The following is a 20,466-nucleotide window of genomic DNA, read 5'->3' as shown; positions in this document are numbered from 1 at the left end:
CAAGATATTTCTAAAGTTTTCGATGTTTTATATACATTTAAAACAGAAAGTTAAATAGTTATATTTCTAAACATATTATTTAAACGTGGTATATAATTAATTACTTATATAATCAAATTATGCAAATACAGATATACCACATCTTATAAACGCTTATATCTGATAAAGGTTTATATTTGCATGTAAACATTATGCAATTAGTATAGATGCATGCGATAGAAAAACGGTAGAAAGACATAACCAATTGGATTCACGAGAATCTCGTCTACCAGCTGACCCTTGGCATTGTTATTTCCCCGGATAATTCGTACTCATTTACAGCTCGGTTGACTAGGAACAGAAAAATAAACAGATATATTTGCAATAAACTGTTTCGGGTATGCCAACAATCTGGTATTCAATTACTTCAAGAGAATTCGAACGAGAAATTTTGTTTTCGAACTCGAAAAACAGAAAATAAAAAAGAGAAAAGATGAATGAAGTAAGACCTACTGCTGGGAATTTTTCATGTGAACTGTCTACATTACAAAAATGACATTTAAACGACAGATGGGGTTTGTATTGAAGTATAACATTTGTTACAGTGCGGGGGAGTTTGGAATTTTCTGAAAATGATGTAAGAAACATTATGTATAACATAATTTCAACCACTTTTTAGCATCTGTGGTTTAAGTCTACATGACTCAACCTCTCGTAAATCATGTAATAATTTCATTTCCTCCATACGAAAATGTCGGTGGCTATAGCTTTGAAAGAATAAGCGATACGACAAAGCACTTTTCTCATTGAACACAATAATAAAGATCCTTTTCACATTAGATCTTTCTATCAACAATACTTATCATCTCTTTTCTGTACATACTTAATCAACAATACCGATCACATCCTTTCTTTTCTTACTTTATCAACAATACTGGTCACATCCTTTTTTTTCTTACTTTATCAACAATACTAATCATATCCTTTCTATTCTTATTTTATCAACAACACTGATCATCTCTTTTCTATTATTTCTTTATCAACGATACTGATCACATCATTTCTTTTCTTATTTTATCAATAATACTGATCACATCCTTTCTATTCTTACTTTATCAACAACACTGATCATATCCTTTCTAATTCCTACTTTTATCAACAATCCTAATCATCTCCTTTCTATTTCCTACTTTATCAACAATACTGACCTTAACCTTCACATGTCTATTTCCTACTTTATCAACAATACTGACCTTAACCTTTCTATTCCTACTTTATCAACAATACTGATCACATCCTTTCTATTTCCTACTTTATCAACAATACTGACCTTAACCTTCACATGTCTATTTCCTACTTTATCAACAATACTGACCTTAACCTTTCTATTCCTACTTTATCAACAATACTGATCACATTCTTTCTATTCTTACTTTATTAACTTTATAAACTGACCATCTCTATTCTATACATACTTTATCAACAATACTGACCATCTCTTTCTAATTCTATTTTATCAACATTACTGATCATCTCATAAAATCAACTCTAGTTTATCATTGATACTGATCATCTCTTTCTATTCCTATTTTTCTAACAATATTATCTTCCTATTTTGTGTCCATTGTGAAATTGTAGATCATTCTTCATACGCCAATAAGTGCGAAAAGAGGTCTTGCACGGAAGCCACGGTTTCCGGAGAGAAATTATCGATACATTGAAAATAGAAGTAACGAATGCATTATGGATCTGCAAACGAATCCGGACGTCGGGTATGGTATTCGCTTCGTCAGTTTTCATTGCTTCAATTTCTCTATCGAGCTAACTTAAATATTTTATCCCACCCCAGCTAGCAAATATCGCATACCTTGTAATGTATAACTCCGTCTAAAGTTAGAATTGACCTTCATTCTATTTTATATACAGTACTTGATTTTCAGTTAGGTTGTTGAACTCGGGCATTTGCGTGCAAGGAGCCGAAATCTTCAATAGATCATCGTAAAATACTCATCATGAAATAACCCTACAGAGAATCGTTTACAAATGAAATAAAGTTTACTTCGTGCTTATCTGCACCCATATGGGCTAAAGAAAACATTCAACGACATGCAGTGTGAAATGGGGGAGATTTTACCATGATAGCTGCATAAGCTTGCTCTTGTTTAATTCCAAATGTCTTTTAAGATGGGTTCCCTTATTTTCATTTATGAAAATGTAAATGATAATACTTTTGTGAATAGAAAGTAGAGGTGTTCTTATGACTTGGAAAAATACTAGTCCATAATTACCTAAATTGGAAGAGAATTACCAGCAGAATTTCAATGAGTCACCGATCAAGAAAGTTCAAAAAATCTTTTTTTGTTTATCCAGACTGTACATACATGGACATTTATGATTGGTTAAAACTCTTTATTCTATGCAATAAGGACATAAGGATATGATTAAGACTACATGATAATTCATTATAAACACCAATTAATCAATAGATTGCTTAAATCCTTAAAAAATAAGGAAAACCATCTTTAACAGTCTTAAACCTGTACAGTCTGCAGCAGCCCATAAATCCAGATGTAAAGAGGATCGAATCTAAAAGGCTATGAAAGCTGTGACAAAAAAATATTTCCTTTAGAAGGCTGATTTTCATTACAGTGTCGCTTGTATAGCTGTAACCCCATCTAAAGAGTCATTTTTATTCATTTAACCAAAAACTGTAGCAAGTTTACTGACCCATACTATTGTTTACCGTTAAAATGGTCAAAACACTATAGAATATTAGATGGTCCTATTAGACGCCTATTATTTTATAATGACCGGGGTTATCAAATACTACGTTTCTGTTTACAAACATCGTGAGAATAGAATTAGACTTTTTATTGTTGTTTGATGAACTAGAGGTTGATTGTGACAAGATTTGTCGACGGATGGCTGTTTTTAAGTTATTAAGACGGACACTGTGTATTCCATTATTCATAAGATATTATATTGACCACGACAACTCGTCTTGACACGACTCATTAATTGACACGCATTGACTTACGACCAACCACCCTCAATAATGATCAAAATTATAAACGTTTATTGGTCTTATCGCACATTTGTTTTGCTGTGTGCCATTATCGATATTGAGCTATAGGCAAGTTACAGAAAAATTGATAATTTCTTTGTGGAATTTCTTCAGAATTTCTAATAAAATCGGCACATGCAGTCACTTTTACTTTGGTGTATAAATTTCTTTTAGCAATAAGGTCCGTCTGCATTTCTAGATTTGGGCACACGTGAGTATAGGAATCAGAGGAGTGTGGTTGGTCGTTTCCAAATTTTCGGCAGAATATCCGAAAGCATTGGAAGATCCCCTGCCCAAAGGCCTAGAAATTTGATCTACTCTCAGCATAGTTAATCAGGTCCATTTTCATTATTTAAGACAGCTATCCGGGCTAAGTAATATACGACCACTGGCAGCTTTGATTTAAATAAGAATATTTGGCAGTACAGTAAAAATCACCAGTATGAAAAATTTCGTCATTTCAATATCACCAAGTTTTGTCAAAATCTGACAAACCTGTAGGGAGTTACATGCATGCATTTTCAAGAACAAGGGCAATAACCGAAGTACACAAATTATTTAATTTTATTTTATTGTCATTAAGATTTATCCTCGGGTGATATTCACTAATTTCAACGAGCTTAATAGTAAATGTGCCAATTCCAAAATGATGGAACTATAGAATAAGTCTGGCATTAAAACAAATATTAGAACCACGAAGAGCCAACACAGATATTAGCGGAGCATGGAATATCAGGGGAATGTTTTGAGGTCTATGACCCAACATTCCACCATAATGATGTTTATTTTATTAAATACAATAGAAACAATAGAGAATTTGATAAGGTTAGTTTGTGTCTACATCTTCCTGTCCTCGCTCCGATAAGAAACTTAAGTGTATTTACATAGTTATTGTAGCCTTGCAAGTAACATTAAAATATCATTACTTACGATATATTATTCTCACACCTGAATCATTATTAAAGCGTAACGGACTATAACCCAGATAATCAAAATTAAAAAAAGCTTTGAAAATACATTACATTCTGCCAAACATACAAAATACTGTACTAATGCATAACCCCGATATCAGCATGAAATGAAATAGAGTTTTGCGTCCTACTTTTACAGAGTAGAGTCATTTCTCATTTGCTAAGTATCCTTGTTAAAAGGGAAATTTAGCTCTAGAACTAATCCCGATTTCTCGTTAAGGCACCTGTACATCCGGGCATTTTCTTAATTGTCTTAAACACCTGTGTATCACTTGCTTTATTAGTGTACTTTCTAATGAACCCCAACGATGTCTTGTCATGCACAATAAAACAACTGTAAGGCCTACACCAAAACTTAATTAGGCCGAACAGTTTTTTTCTGAATCAGAACATCAATGTTGTATATACGTACACCTTGAATTCAGCAGGAGTTAAAAGATTTTCCCCGCTTTTTTATGTTAGGTTTTGAGGTGAAATCATATCCTTAGGACAGGAAATAGCTGAAATAGTTGTATTAAATTACTGTAGTGTAAAATACATGTCGTTTTATCAAACCTATAGTTGTATAGACTTAACATGTATTTTAGATATTGCGTGACGTTCACCCTGGCCACAAGGTGCATATACATTGCTTTTTAAAGGGAAAGCTGCGCCATTTTGGGGGGTTGGTTGAGTCTTAAATATACGTAAATAGTCTTCACAAGTATCAAAAATAGCATAATTTCTTCAAAATATCTAGAATTTCTTTTCCTATTTCTATAGTCGTCTTTTTCTATATATGACAGTATCTCGAGAAAAGACGACTCGTCTTTTTAACTGTCAAACGCGGATAATTCTGGACACACCTGGATTTGAAGGCTCAAATTTCACGTTTCTGAGACTAAGGTATGATTGGTCAAAAGCATGGCGCATCTGTCCCTTTAAGGAGATAATTGTGGTATTTGCTAGCTTATTCGATAAAACCCTTATCTGATCCGTTATTAAAATTTTCATAATGCAGTTAATAATTAAATGTTAGTACCACTGTTTTATTATTATTTTTACAAATATTAACAAGTTTTATTTTCATCAACCCAAAGACTATTAGTATATTACAAAAATTATTGGCAAAATGTAAATATTATGGTCAGACAGTAGCTTAATGCTTTCGTTTCCAACTGATTGGTTAATATATAACCAGTATACATAATATATTATATTATAAACTACTGTTAAAAATTAACCCAACTACTAATATGCCTCAAGAGTCTGTATGAGAAAAGGGTTTATTGTGTTACAAGTGAACAAGGAAAGGCTATTGGATGTGAAAGGCTTGCTAAAATTGAAATATGTATTTCATGTTGTGTTTGGCAAACAGGTTGGATTCAATAGTATTATTTGTTGTAGTTTGAGATACAATTACAGTTCATAATTTTTCTCACTCACCTTAAATTCGTCTATTTATAATTTGTCTTTCTTTTCCCCGGATGTTTTGAAGCCATTTTGCATCTTTGGTCGGTAATGGTTTAAAACGAGACTTCTGATTGGTCTACAGGCTGTAATTGTAACCAACCAGTAGCCTTGTATATAAAGTTTAAATATTTTATCACGTGCATATTTTCGAATTACTTTGCACTTTCAGAACTATATTATATTTATGGTCTTTTTTTTAAATAAACCCCTTTGGAGTCCTTGACCGTACACCAAACTTTATCCCTTTTTATCGCTTTTGTCATCGACTTTTTCTCACGTCCAAAAGTAATACACAATATTTCTACCTTATTTCAGGTAGCACAAATAAACCTTTATCAGGATCTGGGGTCATATTATGTGTTTATTATATGAGTACGGACATCTCTCGTATGAAAATTTTGTTCTGATTGATTAAAATCATATAAGCTTTTCGAACACGACAGTAGAATGGGAAGGGAAATGAATAAAAATGTTGTTTATTTGGTGGGTATAAGATACTAAACAACAATTTTCAGGCATTTAAAAGCAGATACCTGGAAGCATCACTTGTAACATCCAATATCTGGATGTATGCTGGGAGCGAAACACAGATCTGCAGATAAGAAAGGGATCACCATTCGCGTCCAATTATCCCGCCTGCGTTCCATCATTAGGTATTCAAATGGCTAGGTCATCGCCAATTTAAACCAAGAACCCTTAGCAATAAAATGATGCATTGGTGGATTTCGTGCGTGGTGTGATCACATTTACAAAACGAATGGTATGTCAAAGCGTGTTGATTGGCTTGATTGAGAATCACGTGGCATCATAAATATTTATTATCTCGGTCTCTAATACGAGCCTACCTACTAAAGAGACAGTATGTAATAGTTTCGGATATGTTAAAAGAGACAATAGCCTTGGAATTATTATAAAACCATGAAATAGAAGATGAGATATTAAGAAAATTTAGAAATATAAGATTTTAATTCATAAAATAATACATCAAAATTCCATGCCATTTTAAATAAAATTCATAAAACCCATTTTAAAACCCCTTCATGTCGTTACCTTTACAAATTACACCAAGAAAATTACAAATTCGAAAAACAACAATATTTACAGAAACAAAGTGTTAATAATAAACGTCTTATATGATGATGTATTAAGTCAATTGATTTATCCAGGTTTTATGTTTTGACCAATGATTCTTAGAGTTCGCTAATTTTAAAAGCTATGGTATTCTATACATTATTGGTTAAATTTAATTTTTGATTGTCATTGGCAGATAGACTAGAATATCAAAGATAAGAAGGGCTTTTTGTGTCCGGAAAATACAGCAAAATCAGTAACCCTGAAGACTAAACTGGTAAAACCAAACAAATAATCAGGTGTACAATATTAAATGCAACAATAAGGATTTCAAACTTATTTATTTTTCTTGAATTTCTTATTTTAACCATTTCAACAACAAAAAATGTTCCACTTTTCATGAGAAATTCAGAAAGATCGTATTTTTTGAGGGATATGTTTTGGTTGTCACCCAAAAAAGTATTTTATAACTCATATGCTCCTGGATTAAGTACAAGAAATGCTTTTGGTTTGCTGTACAATGAATTCATATACATGTACTGGTTTACTGTACAGTTAATTCATATACATGTACTGGTTTGCTGTACAATTAATTCATATACATGTACTGGTTTGCTGTACAGTTAATTCATATACATGTACTGGTTTGCTGTACAATTAATTCATATACATGTACTGGTTTGCTGTACAATGAATTCATATACATGTACTGGTTTGCTGTACAATTAATTCATATACATGTACTGGTTTGCTGTACAGTTAATTCATATACATGTACTGGTTTGCTGTACAATTAATTCATATACATGTACTGGTTTGCTGTACAATTAATTCATATACATGTACTGGTTTGCTGTACAATTAATTCATATACATGTACATAAACTAGGAAAGTAACTGACAATTTTTCAGTTACCACATATAGATGGAATGTAAGGAATTGCACATTTAAAAATCTTTGCAAGAAATATTAGACAGTTCAATAGGAAAATTGGTCCAACAAACATTTAAAGGTAGATATAAAATAAAACTTTCTACAAAATATGACAATGATATATTTTTGCCTTTCATTTTAAAAGAAATGATATTGATGAAATCCTCAATGAGGTATTTGTATCACTTTTCAAAAATAATGAAATCAGACACATGATTCTGCTACAATTCGACAAAAAAAAACACTTTATTTTTTAGATCTTGGCAGTTATATTATTTTCTAAAGAACAATTAAAAAATATTTTCACTGTTAAAATAGTGCTCAATACATCAATTGTTAAGTGATTATAAATATTAAATCAGAACCTGAAACATGTTGTTATTCAGAATTTCATGCTGTGCAATGTCTGGAGATCTCACAGTGTGAAACATGTTTCAGGTTCTTTATAATGTTACTACTCTCTAAAGTATATGTGGTCAATATTTTGTTGCTGAACATTAGGCGAACCATATGTTTGAATATCATTCTGAAAAGCAATACGAATAGCTGAAATTTAGCTCTATCATTTCTTAAAATCAATTATTTAGGCGACTATATCCCATTGGCAGGTAATAAGGCAACCATTAAATTCCATGTGATCATCACATTGCACCATAAATACTGAGAATATCTGAAACTAAAAGAAATATTTAATGGTTATGGTGCAAGTGCCCAAAAGAAATATTCAATGGTTATAGTGAAGGTGTCCAAAAGAAATATTAGTCCAAAAGAAATATTAAATGGTTATAAGTGTCCAAAAGAAATATTCAATGGTTATTGCGAAAGTGTCCAAAGGAAATATTAAATGGTTATAAGTGTCCAAAGGAAATATTTAATAGTTATAAGTGTTCAAAGGAAATATTTAATGGTTATATTAAAATTGTCCAAAACAAATATTTAATGGTTATAAGTATCCAAAGGAACTATTCAATGGTTAAATCTATATTGTTGAATATTGTAAGGCAAGAATTGGTCACAAATACTGTTTTTATGAAGTTGGCCCATTCTTTCTCTGACACTGGTGGCACTAATGGAAGTTTAGTCAGGTCCATTGGTTCCTGAAGCAATTGGCATAATTTCAGGCTCCAAATCTTAGCTCATTGGGGTTGAAAATCTATCTAGATGAGCTCCTTTAAACCAAAAAAACTAAAGATTGTATCCTATCTTGATTGTTTATTTATCTTAGAAATTAAATTAGTCAACCAAAATAAACAGTTTAGGAGATTAGAGTCATTAATTATTATTTTGACTAGATATGGTCAATTTAGGTAAAGGTCGTGACCTGACATGGAAGGGGTCATGTACAGCTAATTGGGATGTCAGAAAAGATAATGATAATATACTGGTATAATTGAGAGAGGTTTCAATTTCTATTATAAATTGACTTCTACCCTAATATTATTTTATTATATCCTTATTGAGTGACATTTTCCAAATTAAGGCCCTTTAATGTGATCTCCTAACAAAGAAACACTAACAGTATCCCATCATCAATTAAAGTGACAGTTCGTCAACAGAAGTAAACAGAGAGGGTTCTAGGAGTTCAGACGAAATTTCATTTAAGGCATTTTCAGAATTCAAGATCTTGCATGTTGGGAGAGGGATGGCTATAAAATCAAAAACACATCTCGTACATTACATGATAATATGCTGTGGATGAATTAAAAAAATTGATTGGTCTCTTTATTAGAAAATGTTCTTTGACCAATGAAAGTAGTGTCTAAATGGCTAAAAGTTGCTGGTTTGAGATGATCCTTTCCTCAAACTCTTAAAGAATTTAATCACATTTGACTTCCTCACCAAGTTCAGTCAAAATCCAGCAAGATTTGTACCTTCTAGAGTGTATACGATCAATTGTGGATGAGAACAGACAGACAGATGGACACTTTTCATATGGGTGTTTGAAAATAAAATACAAATGAAGAATACAAAGTAGGGCTACATACCAGTTGAAATGATCAACCTAGACCAACATCTAATGACATCATAACAATAAAGCCTATTATACAACCCCATGATGCTAATTTACCATTTCCACTGAAATAATAAATCATATGGAGTTCTTAAGAGATTCAGCTTCTATTTGCACCATTCCAATTTCCAGATTTCAAATAAAACTGTCAAAGGAACTGTAATATTCTGGTCCTGTTTTTCAGGAATTACATTAACTACAGAAAATAGAACTAATAGAAGCAGCTTACATGTCCAAGTAATCCGAAACAGCCTGTCAAAATATTTCAACAGGCTGAAAAAGTCAGAAAAAGCAGGCCCTGTCTTTTTGTCTCTCCAGACTTATAAGCTGTGATTTCTGCAATTCCATTTAAACCTCGCAAAGAGTTTATGCGATACAAGCATATTTTGTGATTTTGTGATCATCAAAAAATCATTTTTTGTGGGTTTGCAGGAATATAAAAACTTTGTATAACCTATTTACTATCCCTTTATGTTATATTATCAAAAGATCCTGGTTAGATTTTTCAGTGCTGAGCAAATGCCCTTAAACCAACAAAGACAACCGGCAAATCAAATTCAATTAAGTCAAAGCACAAGTCACACAATTGAGAGAAATTCCACATGGATTAGTCATTCTACTTCAGATTAAAGATTATTAAACTTATGCAAATAAACTAAAGTGATAAAGGTATTTGACCTATATTCAGTAAGATTGAGGTCAAGTTATGGTGATTTATGACTGTATCTATCAATGTAATCTGGTTTGATAAGTCAGAAGATATAAATATAAGTACTTCACTAGTACTTCTACTGACAAATTACTATATAGTCTTAAATAGTCACTAGATTTATTGCCTTTTACTTATCAAAATTTGGTGATAAAATGTCAAATCTACTAATAAATACTCAAGGAAAATGTCTTATACCATGCATGCTTTTGGTTTTTGCATATTTAATGAAAATTCTTAATTTTCATTATCTAATTTAGGCTAATGAAATATTTTGTATTTGTCTACTTTTTTCAAATTCTAAATTGAGGGATCTTTAAAGTGCCTAGGCTGTAGCACACATGGCCATCTGAGCGACTGAAAGCTTTTTATATGTCAGCCCCTGGGACCTACATCACTGACTAGGGAAAAACAGGTTGAAAAATCCAAAGTATTATCTTGCCCATCTTTAACTTATAATTAGGTAAATTTTACAGAAATAAAAAAGAATTTTATCACAAAATTAGATGACATATCGTCACGCTTAAAAATGTTTACAAATTTATAACCAATTTCCCTTTTTTTCTTGGTACTAATTCTGACTTAACTATTTCACACTTCTGCAACTCTTATCAGTACTTGGCAGCCAACAATAGGAGTTTCCATGACGATTTAACCTAATCAAAATTCTTTTATTTTGGAGTTTTAAAAGATATATTTAACTAGTCTGTATTAAATAATCAGACATTGTTTATTTCATGTCAAACTGTGCAAGAAACAGTAAACGGGGGGAGACACTGTACAGAAGAATGTATGTTGCAGAAGGCAGAAAGGGGGAGGTTAAAAGGATTGTAAAGAGGTTTTCTAAATTTTTTATGTGTGTCGGGGTTACTGATAGCTTCAATTTGCATCGTTCCAATTATCATTCCAATGTCTGTGGTTCTTGCAATTCCACTAAAACTAAATCGTTTTATGACGCCACTAGAGGGGAACTGCATAGATATTAAAAGTAGCTTCCGGTAGCTCCAAATTGATGCTATCAGTGTTCCCGATACACAATTAAAGTTTAGAAAACCTCTTTACAACCGCTTTAACTTTGAGGGTTTGAAAGCCAACCTAATTTTGTTTAAGCCAACCTATGAACCATAAGGTTAGGGGATAGTCTATGTACCCAACCAAACCCAAAATACGAGGCTTGCTGAGAGAATACAGTGTATTTACCAAGATTTTAGGGTTAATCTAATTTTTAGTAGCAAGATAATGCCTCTTCTGTAAAACTTTACCCCTATACAAAACTTCTGACATTGATGATTTGTCGTCTGGGTGAGGGACAGAGAATAATTTATCACGTTCGTGTCAGACAGCAAACACAGATCAAAATGGCATTAATGAAGGAATCCATACGGTTGGAAACCAGGGCTTTAAGAAGTCAAGATTATTTTGATTTTTAGTTATCAAGAGAACACTAACCATGTTTGTGCTTCAGGAATGATATCATCAACAACAACATAAATCATAGCACCAGCTGCAAAGGCAAGAGCATATGGCAGGATGGGTTCAGCAATTACAATAGCAGCTGCTCCAAGAACACCAGCTATGGGTTCTACTAATCCACTTAATTGACCATACCTAAACAAAAACAGAAAACAAGCTTTATTTCTACTGTTCTGTTTTTCAAACCACATTGCTGTACTGTAAAGTTATCTAACAAAGGGAAGTAAATCTAGAAATAACACTAAAAGACCACAATAAATTTGTATTACTTGAGACCATGTGAATCACTATAAGGTATTTACTATGAGATTACATAAAGGAATTTCAAAGTTGTGCTTTATGAAATGGTACTTACCAAAAACATTTCCATAAGGACATGCCCGAACCTCTTAAAGGTAAACTAACAGCTAAACCTTCAGGAAAATTTTGAATACCAATTCCTATCGCTAAATTTCTGTAATAGACAGAAGTATAAGTGCAATATTGCATTACTGTTGAAATATGTTTACACATAACATTCATAATAAAGTAAGAATTGGTTCATTTGAATATATACACATTTAACTGGATATAGGGCCTAGTAGTAACATTAACTGATAACAAAATATAAATCAAATCAGGAATCAGAGTCTAAAATATTGCATAAACAAATGGATGTTTGCTAATAAAAACAGTCAAAAATCTTATAAAATTTGAAATTGAGAACCAAACTTACCTAGCACTTTCAAAAGTAGCTATTTTAGTTTTACCCACTGCACCAAAACCTACTCCTACAGCTAAACCCTCTGGTAAAAAACATAACAAGTATTGCTTATAGGTATTATAATGACATTGCAAAAGAATCTTTAATAAGAGCCGATTTCCAAATTCACATTAATTTTTTTTGTAAAATTTGCAACAACATAAGTAATAAAAAAAATTATGAATATGAATATTACAATAACAAAATATTTTCACTGTTAAAGGGACAGATGCCCCATTTGCAGGGGTTGATCTTTAATCTTGAAAATATGTAAATAGTCTTCTGAAGTACTAGAAATGTACGAAAATTGCATAATTCCTTTAAAATTACTACAAACAAGGCATTTTATTCACTTTTCCTAATTTTTTTTATATATCTTATCTTGATGAGTCATCATTTTAACATACAAACACAGATAATTCTGGTCACACATGGATTTGAAGGCTCAAATTTCAACAATGAGCTTGGAACACTATTAATGATTGGCTCAGCTAAAAAATTCCAATCTCTGAGACTAAAGTATGATTGGTGAAAAAAATGGCCCACCTGTCCCTTTAAAATAATACTCAATACATCAATTTTAGAGTGATATAGAAATATTAAAACAGAGCCTAAATATTATATAAATCTGAAATATTACCTGGAATGTTATGTATAGTGACAGCTATTATTAACAATAAAATACGTTTCCAACTACTTGCTGAATAACCACTAGATTTATTATAATCTTCTATATTATTATCATCTTGATAATTGTTACTAACATTTAGACCACCACCAGACACTGGTTTTCTTTGCCGAGCTGCTCTGGTATTTTTATAAGGTCCTATAACAACAAAATATATTTTTACAATAGTTAAAAAAAATATTGATGTCAAATCAGTGCAAAAAACATCAATATGAGCAGTTCACAATACTTTTAGGTAGTTTGCTTTAAATAGTAATAAGGGTAAACACTATAGATGGCTACTTTGTATAGTTTAGATTGTTACTTTATCTACCCAGTTTTTTAAGCCTGTTTCCTGATCCTTTTCATAATGTAAAGTTTATGAATAGAATTTGTTTGTGCCCTGCTCTTGTGCTTGCCCCATGCTTTACTGATGTGACCATTATTAGGTGAAAGCTGAATTAAATGACAAACACAGGGTTTACTCCTTTTCATTACTGAAAAGAAGACATACACCCACCAGCAGCTTTGATTGCAAGTACAAATCATTGTTTGTAGCCTGTAAGAGTGAGCACCAGCCAAGTGTGAACGGACAGACGAATGACAATATGTTTCCATACTACGTGTGGGCATATAACATCAAAAGAATCCATAAAGAATTGTTGCTTGAAGAGTGAGCAAAAGCATTATAATGTGGGAGGACAAAAATTATAAATCTTCTGCTGATCACTTTGTGTTTGATTTTTGAAGACTTATAGGTCGACCAGTATCTTAAACCTTATGGCTCACTATCAATTTTCTACAAGTATATTCCTTTGTAAGTTTAAAATTCAAATTACCTTCTGTTTCACTGTTAACTTGTATAGATTGTAAACTATTCGATATATCACCATCTTTATTTAATTTACCACCATTATCTAGTGATAGTGCTAGGTTTGTGCTACTTCCACCCTGCAAAGTATATAAACTTTAGCTTAAAATTAAGGATATCACGTCTGCTAAAAAAAACAGAATACAAGTAACATTTGATAACTTAACATAAGCTTATAGCAAATAAAATTCAACGTATGTAGTCAATTTTATGTGGGTTGTCTCTAAATACTATTGATAATATCTTCATTACAACTTGCTGTACCTCTTTCCAGATAGAAATATGGAAGCCTGTTTTCTTACAATCAAATGACAACACCTGCCACCTGAATTTTTCCCAAATTTCCAGGGCATTACTGCTATCAATAACAACAATAGCACATTTTATTCAATAATAAAGGCCTTAAGTTCCTAATACAGCAATATGTCCTATCTTCCCCTTCTTATCTTTTATAAGCTTATGTAATTTAATGCAATGTATGTTATTCTGTCTCAATTTGGTTTTTAACAGTTGGTACAGGAAGACTACTTATTTCATATCAACCTACCAAATGAGGCATCAAGACATCAGCCCCGTAAACAAACACAGCACCCAAAGCAAATCCTACAGCTACTGGTATAAATGCCCATTGTCCATCTTCACCATATAATTTAGATTGTTCAGCTGTTTCTATGGCTGGAGCTAATAATGACCAGTATGAAGCTGCTGTCATTACCTGCAATGAAAGCCCAAATAAAACATGATACATTCAAAATTCCACAGGCATATAGAGAGATTATTAATGACATCATAAACATAAGTTTATAGCAAAAATGAATAATCTTACAGATGCTTTGTTTTCTAATTTGTTTTCTTTTCATACATAGATAAGATAAGAATCTCTTTTCGCTTACCCCAGCAGCAAATCCAAGACTACCATCTAATATCTTTCTCTGAAGAAAAAATCCAAAACAAACTATATTAGCAACCAGGTAAGGTAAGCTTATTATAAAATGAGACAGTTATACTGATAGCAGATTTAAGTCAGGTGCAAAAGGGTGAGGGCAGATGGATGTGTTTAAAGACAATTCTACTAATATCTGTTAGTAGCCCTTTTCTTGTCATTTCATTCCTTCTTAACCTTTTAATCAGTGACTGTAAATTAAATATGCCTACATCATCATATTATACTGGTAGGCCTACTAATAGTACTATCAACTCCCCTTAATGCATAAGCTTCTCCATTGAGATCATACATCACTTTGCCCATATGTTGAAAGCATTAAGCTTAAATCATACAGGTACAATATCATTTTCATTTAAGCCTACAATGATATCAAACATGGTGGCTGAGCTATAATCTATAATCAACGTGGATTGGGAAATTTAGTGTTAAAGCATTGAGCGTGAGGTTTGCAATTATATTTACCTGCCCACTCTGGAATACAAATACAAGACCAGAACCCAGTGCTGTCAATCCCCATGTAAATAAAGTTCCCAACAAAGCTTGCCATACAGGATTTATTCCTTCGATCATCTTTATTTCTATTTCTTCAAAAAAGCAAAGTGCAAGTTGTCCATAGTAGACCTTTTGAGGTTTTCAAGAATGAAAACTAATCAAGGGGTGCAACTCTCAATACACTTCTTACGACCGGAAGTTTATAATAACATAGCAACGCTTCCAACATGGCTGCCATTGAAGAAAATAAATCGAATATGAATGACACTTCAACTTTTGAAGCTCCGGCCCCTGATTCTAAAGGTGAATTTGAAATTCATAGAATGGATACTGATATTCTGGTTGTAGATAAAGAAACTCCATTTGCCGAAGTGCTTGAAAATGTTATTTCTGATAATATACTTCAAGAAGAAGACGAAGAAGAAGATTTTGATGAAAATGTAGAGTTGTCTCCGGGTGGGGTTTTAGATGAAGAAACCATCGGTCGTGGTTTATCTAATTTGGGTCGGACTGCAGATGGAATGCACCAAGTTTATCTTCACTTGACAGTACCAGGCTTCAATTTGATTGACATCAGCATCCTGCAAGAGTATGTCCATTTACAAAAAGTGGAGTTTCCTCATAATGAGTTGACTGATCTGTCAGTTTTGAGTAATCTACCACATCTTCTCATCCTAGATGCATCACACAATAAACTGACGACCATCTTGGATTTTACACCACCAAAAAACCTTCAAATAGTTGACTTGTCGTATAATGAAATTGAAGTCATAACAGATTTGTCTGCTCATCATTCCTTGAAGAAACTCAACTTAAGTTACAACAAAATCTCAGAAATTAATGGTCTCTCTGGCTGTAAACGCTTGGAGGATTTAAATTTGGCACACAATCGAATCAAATGCATGAAAAATTTAGATGGATTACCAATTCAAGTACTAAATTTAGGACACAATGAGTTGAACATGATCGAGAACCTGGATAGTTTAGATCGTTTAAGAAGTTTGGATTTATCTGGGAACAAAGTAAGAAGTTTGGCTGGCGTAGAAGGACATGATTTATTAGAATTTCTTAATTTGGAGGATAATGAAGTCATAGATTTAGCTGAAATCAAGTACCTCAAAGATTTAAGAATGTTCAGAAGTATTGATCTACATAGAAATCCCATTCAAGAGTTACCAGAGTACAGATTGTGTATTTTGTTTCGCTTACAATCTTTAACAGAATTAGATAAGCATAAAGTTGATGCTGAAGAAAAGGTAGCAGCCAGAAATATGTTTGATCCACCAGCTGAAGTTGTTGCTGCTAGAGATCACATCATGCATGTGGTTTACTCTTTCCTTCAACCAGCACAGATTCATGACAGGTATTTAGCAATTTTAGCGAGACATTTTCAGATGGTTATAGACCAAAGATTCGAGCACATTTGATGGTCTTTTGTGGACATTTAGATATATGTCCTTATCAGGATAACTGAATTTCAATACCTTCATTAGGAATTTTGGCATGAGCAAGGCATAAAATGAATTCGATTCATATTATAATATTCACCTGAAAGCTAAGCATAAAATTTGAAACTGTTTTTTTTTAATGTTTTGTGTAATCTTTTTTTTACATTTCAGTACCCTACCATCATCAGATACACCATATCCAATGTTAGTTTTAGTGGGTCCACAAGGTTCTGGAAAGAAAGATTTAGGATTGAAGTTGGTGGAAGAGTTCTCAGATTTCTTTGGTTTTGGTGTGTCACATACAACAAGGAGTCCTTACACTGGAGAAGAGAATGGATTTGATTACCACTTTGTATCTTTAGAAAAGTTTGAAGATGACATCAAAATGGGTAAATTTCTTCAAACCTGTCAACATCATGGTTCATGGTACGGCTTACAAATGGATTCCATACAAAGCGTTGCCAAAGATGGCCTGGCTTGTGTGGTTCACATGGAATTGGAAGGCGTCCTCACTTTGAAAAATACCCATTTTGAACCTCGATATGTTCTGATAATGCCACTGGACAAAGAAAGTCATGAGAGACGTTTACGTGATCGTGGTATTTTTACTGATGAAGAAATTCTAGAAATTGTGAAAACAGCCGAGACATACAGTAGTTATAATCAAGATCATCCTGGATTCTTTGACATGATGGTTAACTCTAATGATATACAAGAAGCTTATATTCAGCTTCGAAAGTTGGTTATGGATTACTTAGGTATTGGTCCACCATCACCCACTACAGAGAATCAACTTGAATCACCATCTAAGGTTGAAGCTGTTGATCATTTTCCAACACCAAATAACACCACCAACATCCTGACTAGAACATGGTCACGACCGAGTATGAGTGAGAGCCTGTCCATTCGAGCACCCTCTGGCATTGTGGAAGAAGAATCCTTTAAGTTAAGATTAAGTGCTGCAAAAGGCGTGGTAGCAGGCTATATTCCACCATTATATGAAAAACTTCTTGAAAGTTGTCCAAGAACAGCACCTCAGTCAGCGGGAAACCAAATTGGTCTTGGTGATGATCAAAGAGCTCTATCAGCTCCTGCCAAAAATACAGGTCGTAAGGGTCCAATTCGAATGGATTCTCCAGACTCTAGTGCCAGTAACATCTCAACTTCAGATCTATCAGATCTTGATTCTGCTGCAGAATTACATAAGGGCAATCTTGACCCCTCTCATAAATTTAAAACTGTAGTGAACCCTCTAGAATTTCCTGATGACCTAATGAAATCCAATAATTCTTCAGCACTAAATGCCCCCAGACCACCGTCAACCAATAGACCTGATTCTCAGAATTCTAAACGTTACCGTCCTGGATCAGAGAAGCGTATGGTTTTACCACCCATACAACCTGTTCATTAACGGTGTTTTTGTTACCACTTCAAACCTTCAATGTGTACAATGGAAATACAATGTAATCTTTTTAAGACTGTTTTGATTATTGTATGCTTTCATTTAAAAACTCAGATGAATGATTATACTATAATGATGAAGTGCATGTCCAAACAAGCATTTTAATCATGAAAAGTATGAATATCATGTTGTATAATCATAATACAATGCTACCAATTTACCACAGAGAGCTTTTACAGAAACAATTCCAAGTTATGTAGCTTTGTTGTTTGTTTATCTGTGATTGAATTGTACAAAATATTATTTATATATAATGTTAATTTAAATTCTCTGTAATATACATGTCAACATTTAGATGTTTGGGTTGTTTTTACATATCTGAAACAAGAGTTTCATAGTTAAATGCATGATAACATTAATGGATCAATTTGTGTCAATGATGTTTCATGCATGTGAGTAACAATGAGGGTTCAATGATGGTTCCATGCATCTTGAGTGACAATGATGGTTCCATGCATCTTGAGTGACAATGATTGTGTCAAGACATCTGAGTGACAATGATGGTTCCATGCATTTTGAGTGACAATGATTGTGTCAAGACATCTTGAGTGACAATGATTGTGTCAAGACATCTTGAGTGACAATGATTGTGTCAAGACATCTGAGTGATGATGATGGTTCCATGCATCTTGAGTGACAATGATTGAGTCAATGCATCTTATGTGACAATGATTGTGTCAAGGCATCTGATGATAATGGTTCCATGCATCTGAATGATTGTTGCTTGTAAGTACGATGAGTTCTGGATTTAGAGTGACAATGATGGTTGCTTCATGTATCCTAAGGGACATTGATAATTGTATGCATCTTGATTGCTTGGATGAATGCCAATCCATATTGAAAGGTGCATCATTTTTTGAAAGGTGATCAACTTTAATAAACCCATAAGAGCCCATATCAACTTTTGATTGAGTGTTAGTAGTAATGTGTAGACCACACCAAAAAATAATCAAAAAACCTTGTGCAATTTATATTAATTTATGTGATGAAAAGTATAAGTGTTACAAGATACGAACTTGTTGTTCAGAAATGCAAAATCTCAAAAAGTTTTAAATACACATGGAATAACAAGAAGTTATCAAATACAACTAAACAATGATATTGCAGGTTTGAACCAAATTCTGCATGATTCAGTTCTGTTTGTTAACTAACAAAAAGACAAAAATATAACAAAATAATGATGATGATACTGACATGATTAATCCAAAACAATATATTTAGTTCTCGTTCTAAACTTAACTAAGTATTTATAAAATATAACAAAACAATAATCATGTTGGCATGATTCAGTTATTTTCAAAACTTACAAAAAATTATCAAATATAACAAACCAATTATGATTTTGTCATGATCTAATTATTCTAAGCAATGATCCATACAATGATGTTTGCATGATTTATTTCTTATTTTAAACTTAATAATATATAACAAAATTTGGCAAGACAATAATGATGCTTGCATATTTCAGTTATCGTTCTTTAATTACCATGGATTTATAAAATATAACAAAACAATAATCATGTTTGCATGATTCAGTTATTATTCTAAACTTACAAAGAGATGATCAAAAATAACAAAAATAATCATGTTTGCATGATTCATTTATTATTCTAAACTTACAAAGAGATGATCAATTATAACACAAAAATAATCAAGTTTGCATGATTCAGTTATTATTCTAAACTTACAAAGAGATGATCAATTATAACACAAAAATAATCAAGTTTGCATGATTCAGTTATTATTCTAAACTTACAAAGAGATGATCAATTATAACACAACAAAAATAATGATGATTTGCATGATTCAAAACTTTCAAAGCTTTTATCCAATATAGCACAAAAATGGTTCAGATCTCATTCCAAACTTACAAAGGTTTTTTTTTTCAACAAAAGTAACAAAACAATGATAATTTTTGAATGAATCTTGCTCAAATGATTATCTTAAAGGATGGCAGATCAATTTATTGTAGTTTTTATAATTTTTTTCTATAGCACTAGTTACTAAAATCTATACCCAAGCCTCCCATCCTTGCCAAACACGACCCAATATATTGGGATCAGTAGCTTGATCTATTAAGGCTTCAACTTGTTGTTCAACTGTTAGTCCTGTAGAAGGTAAAGTAGCACGAACATTGTCCTTAGCATCTCCTAATACACACTTCTCAAAATGTT

The 20,466-nt window shown here is 32.5% G+C and overlaps 3 protein-coding genes across 3 annotated transcripts; 2 read left to right on the top strand and 1 right to left on the bottom strand.

Moving 5' to 3' along the window:
* Positions 1 to 7,139: 7,139 nt before the first annotated feature.
* On the top strand, positions 7,140 to 7,334 carry LOTGIDRAFT_143670 (hypothetical protein; the record flags this gene model as incomplete). Its single annotated transcript, XM_009054315.1, has 1 exon — positions 7,140 to 7,334. One exon carries the CDS (start codon positions 7,140 to 7,142, stop codon positions 7,332 to 7,334), a length of 195 nt encoding a protein of 64 aa, XP_009052563.1.
* A 166-nt stretch (positions 7,335 to 7,500) lies between these two features.
* LOTGIDRAFT_201969 (hypothetical protein) lies at positions 7,501 to 15,460 on the bottom strand (the record flags this gene model as incomplete). The annotated part of the gene is made up of 10 exons (XM_009054314.1): positions 7,501 to 8,147; positions 9,457 to 9,547; positions 11,641 to 11,799; positions 12,020 to 12,118; positions 12,380 to 12,449; positions 13,047 to 13,232; positions 13,925 to 14,024; positions 14,492 to 14,659; positions 14,838 to 14,876; positions 15,353 to 15,460. The coding sequence occupies 9 exons, from the start codon at positions 15,458 to 15,460 to the stop codon at positions 9,469 to 9,471; spliced, it is 1,008 nt and encodes a 335-aa protein (XP_009052562.1). The 3' UTR covers positions 7,501 to 8,147; positions 9,457 to 9,468.
* Positions 15,461 to 15,705: 245 nt separating this feature from the next.
* On the top strand, positions 15,706 to 17,593 carry LOTGIDRAFT_143664 (hypothetical protein; the record flags this gene model as incomplete). Its single annotated transcript, XM_009054313.1, has 2 exons — positions 15,706 to 16,745; positions 17,002 to 17,593. Coding segments are annotated over 2 exons (1,632 nt in total), but the record flags the coding sequence as incomplete, so codon positions are not given.
* Positions 17,594 to 20,466: the final 2,873 nt, after the last annotated feature.

This window comes from Lottia gigantea (genome assembly GCF_000327385.1).
Source record: "Lottia gigantea unplaced genomic scaffold LOTGIsca_212, whole genome shotgun sequence".
Classification (NCBI taxonomy): Eukaryota; Metazoa; Mollusca; class Gastropoda; family Lottiidae; genus Lottia; species Lottia gigantea.
Note: the sequence above shows the minus strand (reverse complement) of the source record. Positions and strands in the feature narration are given on the sequence as shown.